Genomic DNA, 26,011 nt, shown 5'->3' with positions numbered 1-26,011 from the left:
CAAACTTTGTTTTTTGGAGGGAGATAAATGGGTCAATTTAGATCAACAAATTTTGTCAAGAGCCATATTATTAATGGAAAACTTAAAATTCATTTCAACCCCTAAATGATTAAAACCCAATTTTGCTCTCACTACGGTTCAACAATGTTCTCAACAAGTAGTTCTCTGTATCTATTTCTTTTACCGATTTCAAAAAAATAGAACACATTTTTTTTTTAAGTATCTCTTTTAGCGCCATTCGGTGATGACAATGTTTTATTTTAATTAATTGTATTTGATACTCTTGGTTGGTGCCTAAATCTAATATTTTTTTATATAATATTTAAAACCTCTCAAATTATATATATCCTGTTCTCTCCTATTGGGAAGAGTAGTACTCAGAAGTTACAAAGTTTTATAATAATTATACTTTTTAATTGACCAGTAAGAAATTTAGATTATCTCAAGAAGAAAGTTAATTTGTTCGGTGGGTTTGTCCCTGTTGTTGCTCGTTCTTAAAATAAATAAATGGCTATATTTTATATATTCAAAGTTGATATTATATAGTTGATTGTTATTATTAGATGGTCTAAGAGCTGCGAACGAGGCGACAATTTTACCAAAAAAAACATATCCATTTCCCTTTTATGGTCTTTATTGAATAAATTAAATTAATTTTTTGTTTCAAAAAATAATAATAATATTTGGATGCTTATTTTTACTGAATATCAGAGTTTTTCCCTAAAAAATGGCAGGGCGAATGAGACTTGAATTTTACAAAATTGGACATCAAAAATTCCCTTTTGGTCTAGTGGTGAGGATTTTCGCCTGTCACGCGAAAGGCCCGAGTTCAATTCTCGGAAGGGGAGATTTTTTGCTGGCTGTGTTTGCTGTGCTGTGTTTGCTGGCTGTGATATTCGATATAGATAGTAATAGGATAGTAATAATCAAGACTTATATAAACTATGGTTAGTCTTATAGATTGTATAGTGTTATATAAAATGTAATAATAATGAATGATGAGAGCTGTTGCTCGTTTGTAGGTGCATGAGAATTGGGATTTTGTAAAAATGGTCCATTCTCATTACAGCTGGCTGTGTTTGCTGGCTGTGTTTGACAAGGGCCGAATTTTTTATAAATTTTTTTTTAAGAGAATATATACAATAATTATTTATTATAGTTTTTCCATTATTATTATTAGATTAGTAAATTTTCAGCAATAGTTTTTACAATTTGAGATTCATCTTGTTTTGAAATAGTTTGGAGGGTAGCATAGAGAGAATCGCTTTGAGATTTTTCAAAGACATTTTGAGCTGATTTGACAGCTCCAACAATCTTTAGCAAAGTGATTTTAGAGACTGGCGATTGATCGATTTCCAAACACTCTACGAGGTGGTTGATCAAGCCAACCGAGACCATTTTACCAATCAAAGCTTGAGATCCATTCATGAGTTGGAAAAGAGGAATGAGCGACTTGGGGAACGAGGGATGTTTGATGTGGCTAGTGTGCAAAATGCCAATTAACTGTTGGCAGCAATCAGCGTCTTGAATGAGGCGGTCATAGACGAGTTTTGGTTCGAGTTGGGCCCAGGCGGCAATCGATTCGATGGCGTCGGCAAACCAGTTGTGATCCTCGAGGAGGGTAATGAGTTTGGTAAGAGTGTCGCATTGCCAGAGATGGGCACGACTGGCCGGCGATGTGAGACGAACAAAGTCAAAGAGGATGGGAAGCGCCAACTCCTTGAGAGGACCACGCTCATTAATGATAAACAAGAGTGGTGCGAGAATACCGCACTTTAGTGCCTTGTCTTGTCGAGACTTGTCGAGCAACAAGAGATAGTAGAGAGAGTGCAACACTTGATTGTAAATCTCGCTAATCTTTTCAATACCACTTTGATGGTAGCCAAGGTAATTGATAAGAGTGGGGATGATACCAACTTCGTCGAGTTTGGAGCGATTCGACTGATCCATTGAAAGGTTCTTGATGACCTTTAGCATACGAAGCAAAAAGGCACGAACATCACTTGCAATCGATCCCCAAGTATGGATTTCCTCCAACACTTGAGTAATGGGACGGAGTACCTGTGAACTTGACATTTCCTCTTTAATAAGAGAATCTCCAGTCGAAAAAAACAACATAATATCAGCTGCCTTTACAGAGTAGGATAATACCCTATCAAAAGTATCCTTTGGTAATATTTGTATACTACTTCCTCTACTATTACTTGGTGATGAATTTTTGGAATTTGCCAAATGATTATTTGTTATTGGTGGTGGTGGTAGCTCTCCTGTTGTTGTTGGTACTACTGCTGCTACTATTTGATTGATTCCTTTAACTTTTGTTTTTTGATCAAGTTGTTGTGGAGTATCTTGATCATTGGCGATAAAGATTTGATGTAATAAAATGGATATACGGGGTAAAAGTTGAGTGCGGGAAAATAAATGGCAGAGTGAAGTTTTGGGAAGTGCAGTGGGCACCTTGAAAATCTGCGATATGGAATCGAGTGCGTTGTGAATAAGATTAGAGCTGTTGAAATAGTCAGAGTCGACAAGATCGACAAGCACCTTGCATCCCCGACTACCAGCAATAAACATGTTGAGACTATAGGACGACGAGACACAGAGACGATGTACAAACTTGGAGACTTGTTCGCGGATGGCCTCGGCATGGTTTCGGTGCGCAAAAGTGGTAATGATGGGGATACCGTTCAATATACAGACAGTTTCGAGTAGTGCGCTATTGACTGCGTGGTCAGTGGTAGAGCCACACATACTCTCATTGATAAGACATAGAATCGATAGAACCAACGATGGTGGACAATCTGGAATTTCGAGAATCTCCAACATGGTGATCAATGGTAGACGAAGGTAAATACCACCTTCACCATTACTAATCAATAATCTTCTTTCTTCTGGGAATCTTTGGAAAAGTTCAATCAATTTATCAATTAAATTTGATTCTCCTCCCAATGAAAGAGAAGAAATGGCTTCCATACTAGTATTTAAATCTACAGATGTTTTCTTTTGTAATTGATTTGACAAGACCAAAAGTTGAGCCAATAAATCTACAATGGTTCTTGTTACTTGTTCTTTTTGTTTGTCTTGTAAATTGTTTATCGTTCTAAGAGTATCTTGTTCTACGTTCCATGCAGCCGAAACAGAGTCAAAAGTATCTTCAATTTCACTATCCCATTCTTCTGATGATTCTCTTACTTGAAGTTTTAAACGTAATTGTGATGCCGATGAAAGTAATGGTGATGGTTTTCTAGTACTACTAGAAGAGATTGATAATTTCTTTGGTACTTCATCTTCATCACTAAATCCAAATTGATCATCATCTTTAAATGATTGAAGTGTTGGTGAAGGTATGGTGGCTGGCTTTTTAACTGGAATGGGTAATGATGCAGTGGATTTAAAGAAATCAGAATCACTATCGTCATCATTTTCCACATATTTTTGTAATTTTTGTTTCAATGGTTTCTTGTCCATTACAAACATGTCATCCTCTTCATCATCAGACTTGTCTGCATATTTTTGTAAATTAATTTTGTTTGCCTCTTGTTTTTGTTGTTGTTGTTGTGATGGTGTTGATTGATTTTGATTTGTCGATTGATTTGTCATTTGTTGTTTTTCTTGATCTTTTTTAGCTTCTGGTAATAATTTTGATGATGATTGTCTTGGTGTAGCAATTTGTAGATTTGGTTGTGGTTTCTTTTCAAAAACCATACCAAACGTTGTTTGTTTTTCAATAGTCGTTATATTTGAAGATTGTTGTTGTGGTGAAAAGGATGATGAATTTGGTGTATGTGTAGTTGAAATCCATGATCCTCCTTTTCCACTACCGCTACCATTCTGATTTGTTGATGGTATTGGTATTGGACCTTGTTTTGATCTTGGTCTATTTATAATATCTGGTGGTGAAACTGCCATTCCCTCCTGTAGCTGTGCATTATAGGTTAGAATTTCCATGGTTGGGTTTTTGACTTGGTTATCTGGGTTCTTTACGACAGCTTTGATCCATGGATGATTTAAAAGTTGTTTGGCACTGCTTCTCATATTTTCATCCTTTTTAAAACATTGTAATAGAAAATCTTTCAATGCAGCCGATATACCTTGCGGTATGGGTGGATGATCCTCTTGAACAATCTTGTATAATGCTGCTGCTGGTGCCAATCCAAAATAAGGTGGTGTACCTGTTAATAATTCTATTATAGTACATCCAAGACTCCATACATCACATGCTGTTGATACTCCTTGCATCTAAAAAATTGAAAATTAAAAATATTAAATATATAAATAAAATTATTATTATTATCATATGATTTCATACTTGAATAACTTCAGGTGCCATCCAATATGGTGTTCCTGCAAATGAATCATCTGGATTATCTGCACTTAGATCTGATACTTTGGTTGCAACACCAAAATCTAAAAAGTTAAAATATAAATAATAAATAAATAAATAAATATATACTCTTTTTCTTTTTCTTTTTCTTTTTTTGTTTCTTTTGACATACCAGCCAATTTAATTGAACCATCAGTACTAATTAATAAATTAGCAGCTTTAATATCTCTATGAATGACACCTTGACGATGTAAATATTCCAAACCACCCAAAACTTGAGCCATATATACATTGACCAAACTTTCTGGTAATAATCCATGTCTTTTGATCATCTTTTCTAATGATCCATTTTCAATAAACCTAAAATAAAAAAAAAAAGATTAATATACAAGGATCTTTTTCTCTTTTTAAAAAGTATTTACTCCATAACAATATAAGAATGAGAAACGGTTGGTATATGATCATAGTAACGGACTATATTATGATGTGATAGGACCTTTAATAAATTAATTTCAACCATTAAAGATGATTGTGATTCTGCCTGTTGTTGATCACCCTTTTTCCTCTTGGTAATTCTAATCTTTTTAATTGCTGAAAAATAACCCTTGGTAGCATGCAATGCTTTATATACAACACCAAATCCACCTTTTCCTATAATATCAATCAATATCTAAAAAAAAAAAAAGTAGAGTGAGTGTAAGTAGGAGTGAAAGAGAGAGTATTGTGACAAGTAATGTTATCATATCTCTTCTTACATATTCTCCACATGCTTCTTTATCTACGATGGTGGATAATGAAGTTTGACGTTTTTCATCTGTTAACATTCTGTGTATAGGTGAAGGTTTAGATTTAGCAGCAGCAGTAGATGATGATGAACCCAATGATTTCTTTTCGTCTTCATCTACTAGTAGACTATCCTTTTTAATTGTCATTGACTAGATATGATTGATAAAAAAAAAAACCTCTGACTCTAGTCTACTACAAACTACAAACTACTACTAGAATATATTGATATATAGATATATATATATACAAAAACTAAACAAAAAGATAGATTTAATAGGGTCTCTAGAGATAGATAGATTAGTCAAAAAAAAGATAGTTGTTTGTTTTAAAACAAATGAGCTTTGTGGGTGTTTGTTTTTTTTTTTTTTTTTTTCCAATTTTGGTGATGGCAACGCTTTTTTTGTTTGTCGATCAGATGATCGGAAATAGATATTTGCAATACTAATAGTATAGAGCTTGCAACGAATAGTAATGGCATTTAAATTCAATTTCAAAGTTCAACAAACAGAAGAAGAAGAAGGAGATGATGATAATCAAGATATACAATCACAAAATGATAATGTATGATATATGATAAATGATACAAAAGTATACAAACTTATTATATATACCTTTGTCATTTTAGATAGATAATAACAATGATATTGAAAAGATAAATGAAAATGAAGCAAAGTATATAGAATTTAATCAAAATGATATAAAGCAATTGTTAAAGCAACAAACATTTCAAATAGATACGATTCAATTCAAAGATGGTATTGAATTAAAGAAATTGAGTAAACCTACTACTACAACCGACACTTTAAACAATGTATTGACAGAAAACAAAACAGACCTCATTCCTGGTGTCTATGAAGGAGGTTTCAAACTATGGGAATGTGCAATCGATCTAATCAACTATATCATTGAACAATCAATCCCTCTACAAGGTTTAAAGGTTTTGGAAATTGGTTGTGGTCATGGTCTTCCCGCTCTCTTTTGTAGATTAAATAATTCAATTGTTACTTGTCAAGATTATGTATGTAAATCATTGATAGTAAAATGAATCAATAGATAGATAGATCGATTAATATTAATACTTTTATTACATCATAGAATGAAGAAGTAATTAAAACATTGACACAACCAAATACTATTTTAAATGATATCCAAAACAATGTAACATTTATTTCGGGTGATTGGAAACATGTAAATGTAAGTATAGATTATTATCATAAATGATTTAAATAACAATAGTATATATAATTGGTATATTAATCGTCAATATTAATTTGATTGATTAATTAACCTTTGATTTAATTTAATTTAGCAATTATTGGGTAAAGAGAAATTTGATCTAATTTTAACCTCTGACACTATATATAGTGTTCAGTCATTCCAGAAACTACACGATCTAATTGTTGACCATTTGACTGACGACGGTCTATGTTTGGTGGCTGCCAAAACCTTTTACTTTGGCGTTGGAGGTAGTACTCATCAATTCAAAAACTTGGTAGACAAGAATTTAAAACTAAAGGTAAGATTGAAAAATATATTTATATTTATATATTTGTATTATACTATATTTGGTTGGTTGGAATAACTAACAAGCAAACAAACAAACAAATTGATGATAATGATGATGATCCATGAAAGTGAATCATCACTTTCGTATGTCGAACACACAATTACTCTTCCGTTTTTGCTAACCCACACCCCCTCTACCTTTCCAATTCCAATCGATTGATCAAATATTTATCCCCTCTATTAGTCCAAAAATGGTAAAGATTTTAAAGACGGAACTTCAAACGTACGAGAAATTATAGAGTTGAGGTTGATTAGATAAAATTTATATTTAAATTATTTATATATAAATATATTAAAAAATTAAAAATATATAATATAACCACCCACCCCCTTCATTATGCATGCCCAGTATTATCTTTTTAAAGGGACTATCTTTCAGTCATGGATTAATCACCGTCACCTCCTATAGGAATGATTTAGCTAACAATCAGAACAAGCTGCAAATACCCACACCACTCTCTCACTCTCACTCTCACTCTTTCAACTACACAACCCCCAAACCAATAATAAAACAACAAATCTTGATGAAAAGATGCCAAATGGTAATCTCAAATTGAAGGCAAAGTAGAAGTGAGCAGCAGCAGCAGCAGCAGAGAGAATACTTAATTTGTCTTCTTTTTTAGTTTCAAATAACAATCTTTTTATCTGTACACCATACAACAAATACACTACCAATACGACACACACTTTTATTTGTATATGTACCAACATCATAGACGTCGACTAGTAGTATAAAAAAAAAGGATAATCCAAAACTTTTTAATTATTTCATTGTTCTTTCAACAACATTTCTATCTATCTATCCTCGTACGAGCTCTTTGGTTGTTGTTCTTATCCTTGTTTGACCAAAAGGATAGTAAGAACTTCTTCTTCTTCCTCTTTCTTCTTTAAAAGGTAATTATAAATTATTATATATTGTTTGTTGGTTGTTCATAGCTCAATCCATAAAAAAAGACTCTGTTTGTGTGTGTCGCCCATTATTGCAAAAAGAGTAATTAATTACTCTCTACCCAATTCATTCATTGTGTAATATTTCCCCTTTATTATTGTTCAACAAGTTTCTTTTTTATCTTTAAGGGTACTACTGGGGATTAATGTTCACGCTATAACATTGGTGGTTTCCCCTCCCTTAATTACCCGACATACATATAAACACATAGGTAAAGACCGTGTGGTACATTGATTGTTTGGGTAGAAAGGACTTGCCTTTGCCCCAGATTAATAATCTCAAACATTGTGTTGTGCCTGTCAGATGATACAGAAAAAAAAAAAGGTTGTTCAGCGAATTCCCACAACAACCACGACCCCTCTAGATTTGGTTTTGATCATGGCTTGCCCCAACAACAACATCATCGGTTCATACTAATTTTCCTCATTCGTTTAATCACCTTTTCCAGATCATAACTAGAGACCAATCAAATCAAAAGGTAATTTCTAAACTCTTAGAAACACTTACTAGATATTCCCCTTTCTCAAGATTGAGTCCTTTCCCTTTGTTTACTTTTCCCAACCGTCGGACAGCCCAGCGGTTTAAAATCGCTTCAGACTGAACTTGAAAAGTAATAAGGTCCTGTGATTTAAATCCCCACTATCGAGATTATAGGGATTCTCTTGGTTGAACATCACACCGCCCTCAATCGTCATAACATACACAATAACCCTTACGTACGTAAAGCAAACAAACAAAACTGTGTATGAGATCACACGATAATGTAGATGTAACATTTCAAAGATGGTAGAACACACGATTCATAGGCATGGTTACCCCCACCACTTACACAATTCTTATTATCATGATCAACCCTTGTGGTTGCCCACTTTGTTGTTGTTGTTAATTATAGGCAATTCCTGAATCGTTCAAACCTTTTAACCAATCCACCAAAAACCAAACCCCTCCACGATTAACCACCTCATTGCTTGGGCATACCAACCACAACCAACCCCCCAACACTTGATCTATTGGCTAGAGTCATTATTATAAGGGTATTAAGGAGCGGAGGATATACCTTTTGAAAATCTCATCCTGAACCTCCCCCCTCTTTTTTCAATCAATCAATTTGATCTTTCCGTACAGTGCTCTTTTTGGGATTCACAATATGAACTCTGGTGAGCAACAACAGCAACATACTAGTACCTTTTCTGAACCAAAAAATATAAATACCCAAGACCACTCTTCAAGTAGAACAAGACCAAAAAAAAATAATCATTTTATTAGCCGTTCAACAAATAGTTTTTCAACAAATAGTAACAGCTACATTAGTATATCCAATATTCACTATTCTCACAAGAAGCAACTGAGAATGAAAACCATTATTCTTTCCATTGTTTTGGCCTTGTTGTCATTACTTTACTTTCCAGTTTCCCAACAACAATCTCCTACATATCAACCACGTACTCCTTTACAAGTAGCTCAAATTCTTGGTGGTGTAAGTAATTAAAAACAAAAACAAAAGGATATAATCAAGTTGGATAAATAATTAATATCTTTTTTTATTTTTTTTATTTTTACTATTTTATTTTTTTGTAGGCAGTAACATTCCAAACTATATCATATGATCCATCTGATCTTGAACATCCAGTAAATTATACCGAATTTAATCGTTTTATTAGTTATCTTGAACAAAGTTTCCCATTGGTTCATCAACATTTGAACAAAACCATTGTTGGTGGTTACAGTTTGGTCTTTGAATGGAAGGGTAGCAACACTGCTTTGAAGCCACTTTTCCTCAACTCTCACTATGATGTTGTGCCAGTGACTGCTGCTGGATGGGGATTCCCACCCTTTGGCGGTGCTATTGCCAACGGACGTGTTTATGGTCGTGGTGCTATCGACAATAAGCTCCTGGTCGTTTCTATTCTTGAAGCCGTCGAATCGTTGCTCGGTCGTGGTAACTTCCAACCAAAGCGTACCATCTATGTTTGTATTGGCCACGACGAAGAAATCGGTGGTTACAATGGTCATCTCAAGATCTCTAGAATGTTCCAAGCTGCCGGTGTCCAAGCCGAAGCTGTTCTCGACGAAGGTTTCCCCATCCTCAACACTAGTTTCCTCCAATCCACCCCAGCTCCACTCCCAGCCCGTCCAACTGCCATCATCGGTGTCTTTGAAAAGGGATATGTCTACTATAATCTCACTGCCAAGGCTGCCGGTGGTCACTCGAGTATGCCACCCGTTGAATCGGCCATTGGCATCATGGCACAAGCCACTCTCAACATTGAACGTAACCCATTCACCCCTATCCCCAATCCAAAGGACACCAACTACTTTTTGCGTCAATTCACCGACGAGCAAATTGCATCCATTCCATTCCTCAAGTACCAAGATCGTACCACTACCGCCATCACCATGATCAGAGGTGGTATCAAGCCAAATGTCATTCCAACCGACGTAACTCTCTGGATCAACCATCGTGTAGTCCCAGGTGACAACACCTCCTACGTCATTGAACGTGTCAACCAATTGATCAACGACTCTAGAGTTGTCATGACCATCGATGCCGTTCTCCCACCATCACCAGTATCTTGCATCAACTGCACTCAATTCAAGAATATCCGTAAGGCTCTCTCCAAGGCCTATCCCGACATTGATATTGTCCCAGGTCTCATGGTTGCCAACACTGATACCCGTTGGTACTGGAACGTCACCAGCAACCTCTACCGTCTCACCCCATCACTTGCCAGCGCTGCCGATTACGCCACCATCCACGGTTTCAACGAATCAGTCCCAATCGACTCGATTGCCAAAGGTGTCAAATTCTACAAGCGTGTCATTAAAATCTTTGACAAGACTAAAAACAACAAGCAAGTTATCAATGGAATGGTTGACGATGATTCTGATCTTGAACTTGACTTGAGTCTTGATCTTGATGACCTCTTATAAACAAAAAAAAAAAACATCAAAAGTTTTTTTGTATAATATTTGTAGAAAGAAAGAAAGAAAGAAAGATTTCAATCAATAATAACTAGTAATTATAATAATAATAATAAACACCAATTAAATTCTATTATTTAATAATTTTTAAAATGTACACTTTTTAACTGTTCTCTCTATTTATTTAATTGTACAACTCCTTTTTTTTCTTTTTATTTAATTTAATATCTTGCTCTTAAAGTACCAAGATTAATTGGATTTGTTGAATGATCACCGGTACCACGAGCATTACCTTGATCATCAATGTCAAGTGCCAAAATTCTGTCGATTTCACGCCATTCTTGGTCAGCTTCAGCAAAAGAGACTGTTGAACTATCGGATCTTGATCCTTGAAGTTTGGTAAAACACCATCTGTTGGAGACATGAGCATCGATATTGTTGGTACGCTTGCTCTTGAGGGCATGTTCAAAGAATAATGATGCAATGTAAACTTGTGACACAAAGAATGCAAACTTTTTGGCATTGGATTCAACAAATTCAATGTCACCGTCGACAGTCACCTTTTTGGCCATCTCTTCAACTTGCTTTAAACTATCATTGATCACCTTGTGTGAAAAGGCAAGAATCTCTGGGAATGGAACATTGATTCTATTCTTGACGACATCCAACATGACATCTAAAGATTTATGTGTCTTGATTGATCTCCAAACATCCATCGACAAAACATTGGTGGTTCCTTCCCAAATAGATGTTACCTGAGTATCTCTAAATAATCTTGGAATATCAGAATCTTCCATATATCCAGTACCTCCTAAACATTCCATAACTTCACTTGCTACTGTTATACTCTGTAAAAAAATAAATAATTAATATTTTTATCTCTTTTTCTTTTTTCTTTTTTTTTTTACTTACTTGTTTAGCAGTATAAAGTTTTGATAATGGTGTTAAGATACGAAGTAAAGATTCAGTTTGATCATTTTTAGCAAGACATTCACTTTTACCCAATAGGATGGTGACATCGAGGAAGAATTGCATACCGGCACGCAATTCAATTTCCATCTCGGCCAAGGTAGAGAGATAGAGTTTGTTTTCAGCCAACTTGCTAGAGAATACCATACGACGATGAGCAAAGTCACGAGCAATGGCAACACTACGACGCATAGTACCAACAGAGTGGATGACATTGTGGATACGAGTAATGTTGAGGATAGAGGCAATGACTGGCACACCACGACCCTTGGCACCAATCAAACGACTTGGAGTCTCGAGGAGTTCCAACTCTGCTGTTGGCACTGCTTTGGTACCAAACTTGTTCTTGAGCTTGTGGATGATAATGTTATTCAACTCGCCTTGTTTGTCACGAATGTTAATGTAAAAAGCTGATAATCCTCTTGATCCCTCGGCACGGAACCCACTTTCAGCAGATTCCTTGTCACGTGCCAATAAAATAGCACTGTTGGCAGTAGTTGCAGAAGTAAAGAATTTGTAACCGCTAATGTCATAGTTCTTTCCATCACCCTTTCCAACTGCAATAGTCTCTGAATTTGCTACATCACTTCCACCTGTCTTTTCAGTCATCTAAACAAATAATAAATAATTAGTTATATAGGTATATTGAATTGTAATTTTACTTCAGTATACTTTACCCATTGACCAGAAGTCCAGAAATTCTTTGGATCTCTTGTAGTAAAATGTTTGAATGGACCTTGCATCATTTCCTTGTCACCATAGAGTTCCAAGAGACGAGCACCACCGTCAGTCATGGAGAGTGGACAGTCAAAGACAGCAGAGCTACATGCAAACAAGTAGACCTTGAGGTATTGGTAGAGACGACTGTACTCTTGCACAGGACGTTCATAACCGATGGCAACAAGACCCTCTTGAGCACTGATATCCTGTAGTATCTTCCATCCCTCGTCTACAATAATCTTTGATACACGACGTCCCCAAGCATCATACTGCACAAGCTTTGGTGGATTGGCTTCAGATGCACGACCGTATTGGAGAATATCTCCCATGACACGGTCACCAAAGCGCGTTAAGTCACCTTTAATCTGCTCGTACACCTTTTCAGGTACGACACGTGGAAGTAACTCCAAGAGATAGCTGTCTTCCAAGTATTGATTACCTAGTCTTGGTGATTCTTGTTGAAAGAAATCTCTTCCATATCCTCTCTGTCTAATTGATGTTGTTAAATTATTTTCTGTCATTTTTTAAAAAGTAAACTAAGTATAAAGTAAAGTAAAGTCAAGTAAAGATAATTATCTCTCTATCTCTCTAAAAAGAAGAAAACATGTAAATGAAGAAGAAATTTGGCTATGGGTTTGAAAGTGTGTCATAAAAAAAATGTAAAAGGTCAGAGATGGTGATTATGACACCTTTTTTGGTAAAAGATAAAATTTTTCGAATCGGTTTACTTTCCACGACATAAACACGAACTAACCGATACTTTAAAACAACAAAAGAATAAAAAAAAAAAAAAGATAAACATAATAATATATTATTTTTTAGACACATAAGAATGAAAAAGAAGTTCATCCTATTTTAATTTTGATGAACTTCATTATCGTCGATTTACAAAATAATTTAAAAAAAAAAAATAATTGGGCGCCAATCAAGCAACCAAGCAATGTGTTTTTTGAAAGTTGTGTGTTGGGATAAATGAATATTTATTTTCTAGATAGATAATAACATCACCAATACAGTCTCTAGAGGTCATATCATGTCAACATCAGAAGAGATTGAAGAAAAGATCATACACGAAGAATATAAGATATGGAAGAAGAATACTCCTTTTCTCTATGACATGATCATCACTCATGCTTTGGAATGGCCTTCACTTACTGTTAATTGGATGCCACAAAAGACTGCGTATGTATCACTAATTGATAGATAGTAGTTGTGTGTATATATATCTATAAATTTATCAAATGTTAACATCATCATCATCATTATATTGTATCGTACATTAAACACTCTAGACCACCAAATAAACAATATTGCGTTGAAAAGGTAGTATTGGGAACACATACATCAGATGCCGAACAAAACTATTTAATGGTTGCAAAGGTTCATCTCCCAATTGATGGAGCACAAATAGATTCTATAAAATATGATGATCAAAAAGGAGGTGAGTTAGAAACAATCAAATCAAATCAGGTGATCAATTAATATTGACCCGTCTATCTCTCTCTCTCTCTCTTTTTCTTTCTTTATTTCTATCTATTTAGAGGCAGGAGGAATAGGTACAGTATCAGAAAAGATTGAAATTGTACAAAAGATTAATCATGAGGGAGAAGTAAATAGAGCACGTGTCATGCCACAGAATCACACTATTATTGCAACCAAGACCGTTTCATCAGAGGTATATGTATTTGATACGAGTAAACATCCATTAGAACCATCACCCGATGGAAAGTGTGCACCCAATCTAAAGTTGATGGGTCACACCAAGGAGGGTTATGGTATATCGTGGTGTCCAACCAAGGAAGGACTCCTTCTTTCATGTTCAGATGACCAAACTATATGTCTGTGGAACATCAACGCAGCAGGTAAATCTGCTGGTACATTGGATGCCGACCAAATCTTTCGTGGACATCAATCGATTGTCGAGGATGTCGGATGGCACTATCAACACGATTCATATTTTGGTTCGGTTGGTGATGATCGTCGTCTCATACTTTGGGACACTAGACAGGGTGACAAGCCAACCAAGGTTGTCGAAGCACACACCTCAGAGGTCAATTGTTTATCATTCAATCCATACTGCGAATACCTCATTGCCACTGGCTCCACCGATCACACTGTTGCTCTCTGGGACATGAGAAATCTCGGTGCTCGTCTCCACACCCTCATCTCGCACACTGACGAAGTCTTCCAAGTCCAATGGTCTCCACACAACGAAACAGTACTTGCCTCGTGTGGCTCTGACAGACGTGTCAATGTTTGGGATCTATCCAGAATTGGTGAAGAACAAAATAATGAAGATGCTGCTGATGGTCCACCAGAATTATTGGTATGTCATATTGATAAATATGTATATTATATATCTTTTTAATATTTAATTAATAATGATTTCTACTTTTATAACTAGTTTATTCATGGAGGTCATACAAGTAAAATATCAGATTTCTCATGGAATCCACATAATCCATGGGCTATTGCATCTGTAGCTGAAGACAATATTTTACAAATATGGCAAATGGCAGAGAATATTTACAACGACAAAGAGGAAGACGATAAGGTTTCTCCTTCTCAACTCGGAGAATAAAAATGACAAGAGAGATAGTCATCAATAAAAGTAAATAAAATAAAACAAAATCATACAAAAACTTACGTTTCCATCCATGTTCCATAATGATCTTACCAAAATGAAAATTGTACGGAAATTGATCACAATTGTGTTATCGTAATTTTTTTATATAAAAGAATTAAATTTTGTTTTGCTCAGAATAACAATAAACTTTCAAAGATCATACTTGTTCGTTTTTATTAATTTATTATATTACTTGAATTTTAAGTGAATGAGGCGATGGTATTATCTGTTTTGTTTTAAATAATTCACACGATACAATAATCTTGTAGGAATCCCTTTCGAAAAATACAACCTGGAAACTATGTTGATAAGATTTATGTGCTTCCAACTAGATAGATAAATAATAAATAATTAATAGGTATAAACTTTTGATTGAATGATTATAAACATAATTAATTACCTCTTTAATTGGAATGGTAAGGGATCCAACATAACCAATTTTTTTGTTTATGTCCAACGTTTTGTTTTCTACTTCACGATCAACGGTCGGTTGAAGGTGAAGGATTAAACCAGAGATGGGAGTATTTAATACATTTGTAATTACAATATCCAAAGTTTGGAATACTCCTACTTCAAATCTTTTCGACAATAAATGATCCTTAAACTCTACAGTAACTGGATCATTATTTAATTTATAAACCATTTTACTTGTTAAAATTAATCCATTTAATAAAACATTTCCTCTTGTATTATCAGACTAAATAATAAAAAAAAGGGACATTGAATTAGTTAATAATTAATAATTAAATTATTTGTATGATTAAACTTACAGATACCCAATTTAATTGAATATTTTTAATAAATAAATCTTTGAAATATTGGATTAATCTATTTAAATATTCTTCATGCTCGGTTAATTTTGTTTTAGGTTTAATGTATTGACCTTTGGCTTGTCTTATTTGTGGTAAATTTTCTGGGAATGGTTCTCTTTTCATTGGTACAATAATATTAATCGTTGAATTTGGTGCCAAATCATATTTTGTATTATCCAAAGTTATTTCTTGTTTGTCTAGAAATAAAAATAAAAATTGTTAATAAATATATATATATTCTATTAATAGTATTGTTTTTAGTTTCTTTACACATACTTTTAAATAATGAATTATAGGTTATATTAAATGAATGAGTTGATGAATTATTTTTAACTTCAAATAACAAGAGACAATAGTCGTTTTGAATATTTGGTGATTTTTGTTGGATACCTGTGCTAGTGTTGAGGGGTGATTGACCGGCCACATTGTTCATGAGGATGTATGGTTCGAGGGATTGCAATGATTTCTTGGATGTGTAGAGAATATCAAAGTTTGTAATCTCTGGACCATAGTTGATATCGAGTTGGAGTGGTACCGTGACCTTTCTCTGGTAGCTAGTGTCTTGGTTTGAACGATAGGTTATGATCATTTGGTTACCTGCAATAAATGGACGAACAAACACTTTGATGGGAAGGAGGAACGATGCACCAGGTGGGAGTGGTAGATTTCTTTGGACGATTGAATCCTCCCACGTGAATATTGGATCGTCAATATCGTCTTCATAGCTTGCATAACCTTGATTCTTTTTGGCTGCGATGCCACGGACGATTGCCTTGTCCAATGCCTCCAATCCTATTTGGATCACATCGATTGGTTGCGATCCGATATTCTCCAGTGCAATGGTAAAAGTGTTGACTTCACCCGTAAACAACGACAATGTCGATCCGTAGGATGGCACAGACAATTGGAGTAGTGGAAGGTCTGGTGCAATGAGAATTTTGTTAATGTCGTCTGGTTCAACCGGTGTTTCTGGGTCGAAACAATAGGCATCACGTTTGACCAACTGTTCATAGGATGCAATCGAGATGGCATTTCCTTGTGGATCGATGGGATGCTCAGACAAGAGATTAAACGATCGAATATAGGCACCCTTGATAATCAATGGGCCTGGACGGAGGGTCCGACCACTAATCACAATATCCATCTTGTCAGTGTTGGCCAACACCTTGAATGAAAGTGGGAATGATTCAAATGGTACACCTGCAGTACTAATAGTTATATTTTGTACCAAAACATCAAATTGGAATGGATTTGCCAAAGTAACCAAAAAATGACATTCTCCTTCAACCCATATCATTTGTTTCTTTTTACTAAATAAAGAAAAAGAAATTTCGTTAATATATATATATCAATATTTACATGTCTTTTCTTTATATTTACTCTAATGAATTATTTCTTTGTTCATAAGGAGAATAAATAAAAAAGAATTTTTCTTTTTGAGAATCTTGAGCTGTTTGTCTTGGGAATGGTGCAAGATGGTCAGGAAGAGCAAGTGGAGTGATCTTTACAAGAAAAGGGAACCCTAAAATATTCATATGAACATTGGTATTGATACTGATACTGAGACACTTGGAGTGGTGATTGAGGTCGGATAGGAATTCGAGTTGTTTGGTTTTTGGCAATTGTTTGTATTGCGTTCGAAGTAGATAGATGATATATTTGGTGATACTAAGTGAATCTTGCAAGTTGTTGGATGCACTGATAAGATTCAAGATCAAGTATCTTTGTAAAATATACCATCCCTCCTTTTTACGAGTGATTGATAGTTGAGGCATTCTCGTTTGGAATCGATTTCCGCCTCCTTGTGCATTGTTATTATTGTTGTTTGTTCGTCCTAGCTGTTGTTGTGATTTTGATCTCGATTGTTGTTTCTTTGTGTTTGATGCAGTAGAGACCGAGTAGTTGTATGTCTTGTTTTTCTCCTCTAAAAAGTTGGTGGGTCCACTACCAAACAAATCTTCGAGTTGGAAGAATCTACTGGCAATGATCAATAAATTATTAATCTTTTCCCAATTCTCTGGTTTCTTGTTGTAAAGAAAAGCTGCTTCTCTTATATAAAATGCAAACTTTCTTTTAAATCCCATTGAATAATATGCTAATGCTATTGAACATATTATTGTTATCTAAAAAAAAGAAAAATAAATAAATAAATAAATTAAATGTTTAACATTTTTTTTTTTTTCGTTATACATACTCTTTCAACCAAAGGTAAATCATAAGCCAAATCAAAAGCTTGAGTAAGTGTTTCAGATGCTTCAGTTTTTCTCTCCATGCTAGCATGGTAGTTTGCCATTTTGATTGTTAACTCAATCTCAAATGAAAGTGTCTTTCTCTTGTTGTAACATAAAATGGCTTCAGTTGCCATATCTTTGATTTGTTGGTCTTCTATCGCCGATGCAGAATCCATTGCAATCGAATTGTTTCCAAGCCCACTACCCAATAATTGGTGATGCACTGTTGGAACAGTAGGACTAATTTGTGATGTTTGTGAATGATATTCTTGATTCTAGAAAAAAAAAATACAAAACATTAATAGTTGATAACAAATTAAATAAAACATCTTAGTAGGCCATACTCTTTTTGAAAGAACAGCAGAGATATAACCTTCATAAGATGATGCTATCCATTCCCAATCATTATTTGATTTTGAAATTTCTAAACTTTGATCATAACTAAAAAAAAAAAGAAATTAATTAACTAATATCTATCATTTACAACTATATATATCTACATACTATTTAATTGCATCTAAAGGTGAACCAGATAATAAACAATAATCACCTTTACATTTACTAATACGACCAGGACGACGTTTCTTGGCACGAGCCACTTCATCCCATGACTTTACAATCTCCAAAGGAGTCGAGATGATATTGTTGGTACTATTACTGGCCTGATTATCCAATCCTTCCGTGATCATCTTTTCAAAGTGCTTCAAGAGTGTATGTGAAAAGTCAAACAACAGTGTCGACAGGTAGAACAACAAGTGTTTCTTGTCGCCAACGTTGGGGATCATGACAAACTTTCCTCTCTCGAGATCTTGTTGGTCTTCCAACGGATCAAAGGCATAGCAAACGGTTGCTACAGCCGATGGATATCTCGAGACGGCTTGTTCAAATTGTTTCTTTGTCTCTTGCAGATCTCTGCTTCTTTTGCAATCGACAACACCAATCACACCAAATATCTTTTTGTAGATGTGTAATTCCTCCCATTCATCCTTTGGAGGTACTGTACTATCTAAAAAGTTTAATAACATATGTCCATCTACCCAACTAATCTTTTCTAATATCTCTAAATATAATAGAAACATAAAAAGGAAGGAAGGAAGGAGAAAGTGTCAATAACAACAACAACAATAATAATAATCAGTACTGATATTGATATAAAAGGTACTTACTTGATTCATTAGCATCTCTAGTAATACCACTCAACTCTATGATTCCAAGTGTACGTATTAAACTTGTATACTCTTTGAATGATTCATTTGAGATGTCACCAATGGGTAATACCACAACCCTAATTGCACGATTCTCTACAAATGTTAGATTGATATCCATTCTTCTATTTGTAGAGATACTATACTACACTACACTACAACCTTAATCTATTCAACTAAATATATATATATGAAAAAGTGATGAGGATAATAACAAAATTTTGTTTAATTTAATTTTTGAAGTTGCATGATGCATCATCAGCACCTTTTTTAAAACTCTTTGTTTCTTATCCCTTTTCAATTAATAATTAGATAGAGATCAACAACAATATAGAATGAGTACAAGAAAGTCTAAATCAACACCTGCAACAGATCAACCATCACAACCACCAAAGGAATATCCTGAAGTTAAAGTACAATTATATGATGGATTATCAATGAAACAAGCATTAGATGACTCTATTGTTAGAGTATGTTTTAAATTACAAATACATATCAATCAATCATGAATTCATAGACTTACAACCCCAACAACAACAATCTTTTCTTTTCTTTTCTTTTATTTACCTATTTAGTATTTCACAGATGATTTACAATTCAGTCAAAATCATACACTCAATATCCTTAAAGTATTACTTGGATTTGTTGGATGTATATTGGCAGGATTAGCTCAATTCTATCCAACACCATTCCCAAAAAACAAACCAATTTTAATTACCTGTGTATTATTGTATGATAGAGATAGATAGATATGACATATATATCAATCAATTGATTGTTTCTAACATTTTAATCTTTTTAGATATGGACTTATTAGTTTTGCATTATATTATATTACAATGTTTATTCAAAAGGATAGCATTTTGAATGCAAGCAAGGATAAAACCAATTTACAAATCTCTACCATACTTCCAAGATACGATCCAAACTATACTGTAAAGATGGAAGTTGGTAACTATATTCATTCAATGACCCACTCAATCGATCGTTACTTTGATTCCACTGGAATACTCGATCAACCAGCTTTCTTTCATGACATTCTCAAGCTTTACAATGCTGTTACATCAAAACAAAATTAAACAACAATAATAATAATAATAATAATATAGAAAAGATAGATAGAAATTTTTAAACAAAACAATTGATCAATGTAGAGAGAGATGGTTATAACATTTATTATTATTATTATTGGTTTCTATTATTATTATTTTATTTATTTTGGAATAATATTAACAACATCACTCATGGGTCTAAAAGATAAACCACCTTGAGGTGGGTATTTAAAGTCTGGTCCAAAGTTGAAACGGACCTGTGCACCCATATACATTGATGCTGCTGGATAATACATTCCACGTCCAAGACCTGTAAATGCAACTCCTGGGGACACTCCATTCTTAAAGAATCGTATCTCACTATTCTCCAATACCGCTGGTGTGTCTGTCTCTAATTCCTCTGCAACTCTTTCATAGATTTCAACTTGATCTGTCTTGTCTGTAAATATAATCTTTGATATATCTGTTGTTTCTTGTTGGTGGTGGTTGTTATTGTTGTTGTTTGTCTTGTGTAAATTTTGACTTGGTAAACTAATATAGAATCCCAATGTATCGCCTGCTTGATATTTCTCTCCATACGATTTACCACGTGCTTTGTGAAAGATATCACCTTGACTTCTGTATCCATAACTGAATTGATCGTAGCCCACGTTGGCTTGTTTGTCACCTCTAAAGGCAGACCAACCAAGTCTGCACGCTCCTTCATTGTTCAACACTTGTATCTCAAAATACCAATTGCCATAAATACATGGGAACGATGCCTTTGTCATACGATAGCCAGACATGTTCCTAACCGTCAACAAATCACTCTCTATCGTTATCTGTGGTGCCGAGTTTTGTGCTGCAATACACATAATGTCGTATTCTACCATTGGTACATAATTCCCTTCTTTTAATGGAATTAAAAATAAAGTTGATAAATGTTTAAACTAAAAATAATTAAATATAAATGTTAGAATCATATATTAATAGATATATATTAATCTATCTATATATCTATCTCTCGACTTACTCTAATTTCTTCACCAGTTGATTTCTTTTTCTTTTTCTTTCGATGTAATGGAGCAAGTACTTTATCTTTAAATATTGGATTATCTTTTAATAAAAGTTGGTTCATTCCCAAAGCCCAGTACCCTTGTTTCTTGATATTAATGGCTCCAGATTTAAATATTCTACCATTTGACAGTGCTGTTAATAATGGTTTTTGCCAATTTGCTTTTTCTATAAAAAGAGAGATGAAAAGGAAGTGTATTAATAATCTTGATGTGGGAGAGAGATAGAGATAACCTTGTCTTTACTTACTCTTTTTATCATTCCATAAGATATACCAATTTTCATCGATAACAGGTACAATATCATTATCAAATGAAAAGTATCTTTGTGAAGGATTTTGTTGTTGGAGATGATAAATAACAATTTCCAAAATATCTACCATATTCTTTGAGAATCTTTCCAATGATTCGTTGCCATTACTGCAGATGGAGCAGGTAAATCGATATACCCAATCTCCTTGCATCTGACTTGACCCTCCAAGAATCTTTATACATCCAATATGGAATCTTTGTAAACAATAATCACATCTGATCATATGTTGATCCGATCCATTTCCACAATAACAATATCGGTTTTCTTTGTTTTCAAGATGATCTATATCCCATGTTAATGCATTTATCTAAAAAAAGATATATTTTAAAGAGTTAAAATAGAGATCTAAAAATATTAAATATTCTAGTCTAAAGTGCACTTACATCGTATGAAAATTCATGAGATGGTGATTTCTCTTGGTTACTATCAACTATGATTGTTTCGTCACCAGCGGTGATATTTGGTGATGTAATTCCAGGAGGTGAAGGTGATTTGGTCGTCGTCTTTTTCGATGATGATGACGATACCGATGATGAGGAAGAAGATTTCTTTATCTTTTGTTTATCAGTTGGTTTGGCAGATGGTTTAATGTTTACAGATGAAGTTGGGAGTGATGGAGTTGAGTCTTGTAATGATGTTGCAGATGAAGTTGAATATTGTAATGGAATAGATGATGAATCTTTCATTTCAATATCACCACCATTATGATTGTTGTTGTTGTTATGTCTTGGTTGTTGTTGAATAGATGATGAAGATGAATGAATCGTTGAAATATTGGCATCGCTGTACAATAGATTCATTCTATTTTCATAGGATTGTTGTTGTTGTTGTTGATCAACTTGCAATGAACCATAGGAACTATTCATAACCGATGCATCACTATACAATAATTGTTGCATTCTTTGATTCGGGTCGATTGAATGTTGATGATGTTGCTGTTGATGATGTTGCACCGTACTACCATTACTACTATCATTCAATGATCCATTGACAGTACCAATGTTTGCATCGCTGTACAGTAAGTTTAATCTTTGTGAATTTGGGTTATTATGTTGTTGATGTTGTTGTTGCATCTGTTGCATCTGTTGCTGTTGTTGTTGTTGTACATCTATAGGTTGAACAAGAGATACATTGTTGTCGCTGTACAATAGGTTCATTCGATTACTGACAGTATTGTTGGTTGCAGTGAATGACATGGTCGAATACGGGTTGTCTTGATCGTCGTCATCCTCTCTTGACGTAGAGAATGGAGGTATTTGCATGTCTTGGTCATCATCGTCTTCATCCAATTCATAGTCTACTTCTTCATCATCGTCTGGTTGCTCTTGTTGCTGCAATTGATTAAATGATGATGTAGCTGTCGTTGTAGTAGTTGTTGTTGTTGTTATATAACCATCATCTTCGTCGTCAATCGATATATCTTCATCTTCTCCACTCATATTATAATATATATATAACAATAATAATATATAAATACAATCAATAAATATATATTAAAGTCAAAGATTTAAAGTTTCGATGATTAATCATTCTTTCATCAAAAGTTCCCTCCTTTTTTTATTTTTTTTTTATTCTTTTGATGTATGTGTACTTTTACTACTCTACAATCTCATTTGTCATTATTGTAATAACATAATAATAATATAATATAATAACAATCTATGTCATTGATCACATGATCGTGACAAGAGATAACCATATATAGCATTTGCAAACGGTCGTTAAAGATTGGTTAATTGGATTTGCAGACCACTCTTATTATTATTATACTTTTACCACAGTAGGTTGACTTTTTGTTTGTGTTTGAGAGAAGATCCATCTCTAGAAGCACAAGTTATCATAATCATCATTTCGAAACTCTTTCTCTTTTATTCGTTCATTTCTCAACAAAACATATACGACTTCTAGTTCTTTATAAATTAATTAGTCTATTTATTTATTATCTTTTTTCTTTTATCAACCATCAAAGTCATTATTACTACTTTTATTATTGGTAGCCAAGTATCTCGATAATTGTATGTCAACCGGATTATTATTAACGACATTGTTACTTTTACAGGTACCATCTGGTGGCACGTTGATGTTGAGGTTGTTGGATGACTCGTCTTGGTTGTCTGCGCCCTCTTTGGTGGTGGCGACAGTGACACCACCTTGTGCAACAAGATTTAGATTCGTGCTGGACCCAGAGGATGGCGTGGATGTGTTGGATAGGTAGATGGGCACCGTGGTTTCGTAGAGGCTGCCCGTGCTGCCAGAGTGACGCACACTTCCCATTCCCGCGTTCATGCTTTGTCTTTTCTCGCGTTCCTTCTCGCGTTCTATCTTTTGGAGTTGGTGTTTCTTGAGGGTGTAGAGGAATTGGTACCATTCTTCGTCCTCTTGGAAACGTTTGACAAATTCGAGGCCTTGGCTGCGCGACAAACGGACCATCTTGCCGAGGATACGGATTCTAAATATTTGGCCAGGTATAGCAGGCAGATAAATGTCACGTGGCGACGTACGGATAAAGGGCAGACACATCCAACCAATCAACGCAACGGCAAAGAGCCAGTACGTGTTGGTGGTGTATACTTGGATGTCGTAGATGGTGTAGCCGTGGCTAATCATATAGTTAAAGATGGAGGTAAAGATGAGACCACCTCCTACTCCAGATATAGCCCACGCCGTCAATATAACACCGTGACAGGCACTGACATTCTGCGGGCCAAACATGTCGGTGAGGAAGGCCGGTATGGTGCCAAACCCACCTCCATAGCACGAAGTGATGATCCACACTGACAGGATGTACCCAATATACGATCTGCTGCCAATAATAATGGGCATCAAACCAATGATGACCGTTTGGATGGAAAGCATGGCGATAAAGCAGCTCTTTCGGCCGTACAGATCCGACACAAAGGCAAAGCCGAGACGACCGACCAAGTTAAAGGCGCCGTTGACACCGACGACGAGTGCGGCAGCCTCCTTGGACTGCCCAAAAATATCTTGGATCATGTTGGAGAGACGTGACATGGCGGCCAAACCAAAGATGGCGTTGCAAAGAAAGACGACATAGATGAGACGGAACTCGCGACTGGTCAATGCGTACGAGAGTGGGATCTTTTCACGTGAAAAAATGTCGTCTTCAATGGTTGGCTCCTCGGCAATGTTTCGACTGATTTGTGCTCCGTCCTCTTCGACAACAACACGTTTTTTGGGTGCTTCCTTGCGACCGTCGACACGGACACCGTTGATGACATAGTTGGGTGGTGGTACTCGAAACAGGATGGCTTGTGGCCAAATGACACATATAAATATAATACCCAGAATGACATAGGTGATGGGGAGACCGACCTTATCGATGATTGGTAGCAGTGACTGACTGAAACCAATGGCACCGGCACCAAATCCACACACTGCAAAACCTGCTGCCAACCCTCTCTTGTCACAAAACCATTTTTGGAGACATGAAATTGGTGACAAATACGTAATACCCAACCCTATACCACCAATCACACCATAGCCAACATACACCTCCCAAATAGCTTTCTGGTGAATACCAAAAGCTGTGATAAAATGACCAATTGTAAAAAGACCAGACCCTACAACCATACTTATTCTTGGTCCTACTCTTTCAACCCATGGACCCAACAAACATGCTGATGTTCCAAATAATGCAACCTAAATAGAAAAAAAAAAAAAAAATTGTTAAATGGATATGAATATAGATTGGTTTGGATAGATTATTATTATTTAATTTTTTACATACGGCAATGTAAAATGTAATTGGAGCCATACCAGCTGCAGGATTACCAAATATATAGGCATCGATTGGTTTATTGAAAATGGATGATGCGTACAGTGAACCGATACAAAACTGTACTATAAAGGCTGATGGAAACAAAAACCATCGATTAAATTTAATGCGACCTCCCGGTAAGTAAATATCTTCATAATGAGGATTTAATATAACTGATTCTTTGTGATTTGGTGATGAACTATAATAATTGACAAAACATTGGAGAAAGGGATTCATCTTGACCATGTTTTCAACATATATATTATCTGATGATGTGGAAAGGTTTGATGTTTCATCTATGGTTATTGATGAATTTGTATTTGGTGAATTGGTATTGGTATTTGAGTTACCATCTGTTGTCGTAGTAGGAAGAGGTTCCTCCATTTCTTTTTTTTTTTTGTTACTCTTTAAGATTTGAAAAAGATAGAATCTTAAAAGTACAATAAAATAAATAAATAAATAATAAATTATACTGCTGTGACAGATTATTATTATTATTAAAATAAAAAAAAAATAAAAAAAGTAAATTAAGGGATGATGCTATCTAAAAAAGGAGTATGTCTAGGAATGAATATAAAAAAAAAAAAAGAATGTGAAACAATCAATAGTTGAAATAATATATTAAACAATACAAAAAAATATTGTTTCTGTTACGGATTAATATTTATTCAATTATTTCTTGGTTGATTTGTGTAGAGAGAGCGAC

The 26,011-nt window shown here is 34.7% G+C and overlaps 8 protein-coding genes and 1 non-coding gene across 9 annotated transcripts; 4 read left to right on the top strand and 5 right to left on the bottom strand.

The window, feature by feature from the left end:
• Window positions 1–454: 454 nt before the first annotated feature.
• Window positions 455–5,256, bottom strand: DFA_06002 (putative protein serine/threonine kinase; the record flags this gene model as incomplete). Its single annotated transcript, XM_004361660.1, has 6 exons — window positions 455–493; window positions 1,210–4,239; window positions 4,310–4,407; window positions 4,497–4,684; window positions 4,747–4,994; window positions 5,080–5,256. 6 exons carry the CDS (start codon window positions 5,254–5,256, stop codon window positions 455–457), a joined length of 3,780 nt encoding a protein of 1,259 aa, XP_004361717.1.
• On the top strand, window positions 777–848 carry DFA_06003. The gene has a single exon. It is a non-coding gene; the product is annotated as a tRNA-Asp (tRNA).
• A 325-nt stretch (window positions 5,257–5,581) lies between the features above and the next one.
• Window positions 5,582–10,556, top strand: DFA_06001 (peptidase M20 family protein; the record flags this gene model as incomplete). The annotated part of the gene is made up of 7 exons (XM_004361659.1): window positions 5,582–5,671; window positions 5,736–6,128; window positions 6,206–6,304; window positions 6,420–6,626; window positions 7,571–7,593; window positions 8,892–9,102; window positions 9,204–10,556. 7 exons carry the CDS (start codon window positions 5,582–5,584, stop codon window positions 10,554–10,556), a joined length of 2,376 nt encoding a protein of 791 aa, XP_004361716.1.
• A 212-nt stretch (window positions 10,557–10,768) lies between these two features.
• On the bottom strand, window positions 10,769–12,757 carry DFA_06000 (putative acyl-CoA dehydrogenase; the record flags this gene model as incomplete). Its single annotated transcript, XM_004361658.1, has 3 exons — window positions 10,769–11,395; window positions 11,460–12,125; window positions 12,179–12,757. 3 exons carry the CDS (start codon window positions 12,755–12,757, stop codon window positions 10,769–10,771), a joined length of 1,872 nt encoding a protein of 623 aa, XP_004361715.1.
• Window positions 12,758–12,918: 161 nt separating this feature from the next.
• On the top strand, window positions 12,919–14,817 carry rbbD (WD-40 repeat-containing protein; the record flags this gene model as incomplete). Its single annotated transcript, XM_004361657.1, has 5 exons — window positions 12,919–12,933; window positions 13,228–13,418; window positions 13,529–13,677; window positions 13,778–14,583; window positions 14,641–14,817. 5 exons carry the CDS (start codon window positions 12,919–12,921, stop codon window positions 14,815–14,817), a joined length of 1,338 nt encoding a protein of 445 aa, XP_004361714.1.
• A 245-nt stretch (window positions 14,818–15,062) lies between these two features.
• On the bottom strand, window positions 15,063–19,231 carry DFA_05998 (histidine kinase; the record flags this gene model as incomplete). The annotated part of the gene is made up of 10 exons (XM_004361656.1): window positions 15,063–15,088; window positions 15,112–15,190; window positions 15,263–15,559; window positions 15,633–15,871; window positions 15,951–16,984; window positions 17,055–17,797; window positions 17,869–18,180; window positions 18,250–18,346; window positions 18,410–18,965; window positions 19,072–19,231. 10 exons carry the CDS (start codon window positions 19,229–19,231, stop codon window positions 15,063–15,065), a joined length of 3,543 nt encoding a protein of 1,180 aa, XP_004361713.1.
• A 214-nt stretch (window positions 19,232–19,445) lies between these two features.
• spc2 (microsomal signal peptidase subunit) lies at window positions 19,446–20,189 on the top strand (the record flags this gene model as incomplete). Its single annotated transcript, XM_004361655.1, has 3 exons — window positions 19,446–19,580; window positions 19,686–19,840; window positions 19,913–20,189. The coding sequence occupies 3 exons, from the start codon at window positions 19,446–19,448 to the stop codon at window positions 20,187–20,189; spliced, it is 567 nt and encodes a 188-aa protein (XP_004361712.1).
• Window positions 20,190–20,323: 134 nt separating this feature from the next.
• DFA_05996 (uncharacterized protein) lies at window positions 20,324–22,966 on the bottom strand (the record flags this gene model as incomplete). The annotated part of the gene is made up of 4 exons (XM_004361654.1): window positions 20,324–21,091; window positions 21,175–21,383; window positions 21,465–21,834; window positions 21,911–22,966. 4 exons carry the CDS (start codon window positions 22,964–22,966, stop codon window positions 20,324–20,326), a joined length of 2,403 nt encoding a protein of 800 aa, XP_004361711.1.
• A 1,089-nt stretch (window positions 22,967–24,055) lies between these two features.
• DFA_05995 (oxalate/formate antiporter) lies at window positions 24,056–25,689 on the bottom strand (the record flags this gene model as incomplete). Its single annotated transcript, XM_004361653.1, has 3 exons — window positions 24,056–24,126; window positions 24,356–25,187; window positions 25,276–25,689. 3 exons carry the CDS (start codon window positions 25,687–25,689, stop codon window positions 24,056–24,058), a joined length of 1,317 nt encoding a protein of 438 aa, XP_004361710.1.
• Window positions 25,690–26,011: the final 322 nt, after the last annotated feature.

The sequence above is a fragment of the Cavenderia fasciculata genome (assembly GCF_000203815.1).
Source record: "Cavenderia fasciculata unplaced genomic scaffold Scf_Dfasci-G-p-12c09.r1-3, whole genome shotgun sequence".
In the NCBI taxonomy this organism is placed as follows: Eukaryota; Evosea; class Eumycetozoa; order Acytosteliales; family Cavenderiaceae; genus Cavenderia; species Cavenderia fasciculata.
Note: the sequence above shows the minus strand (reverse complement) of the source record. Positions and strands in the feature narration are given on the sequence as shown.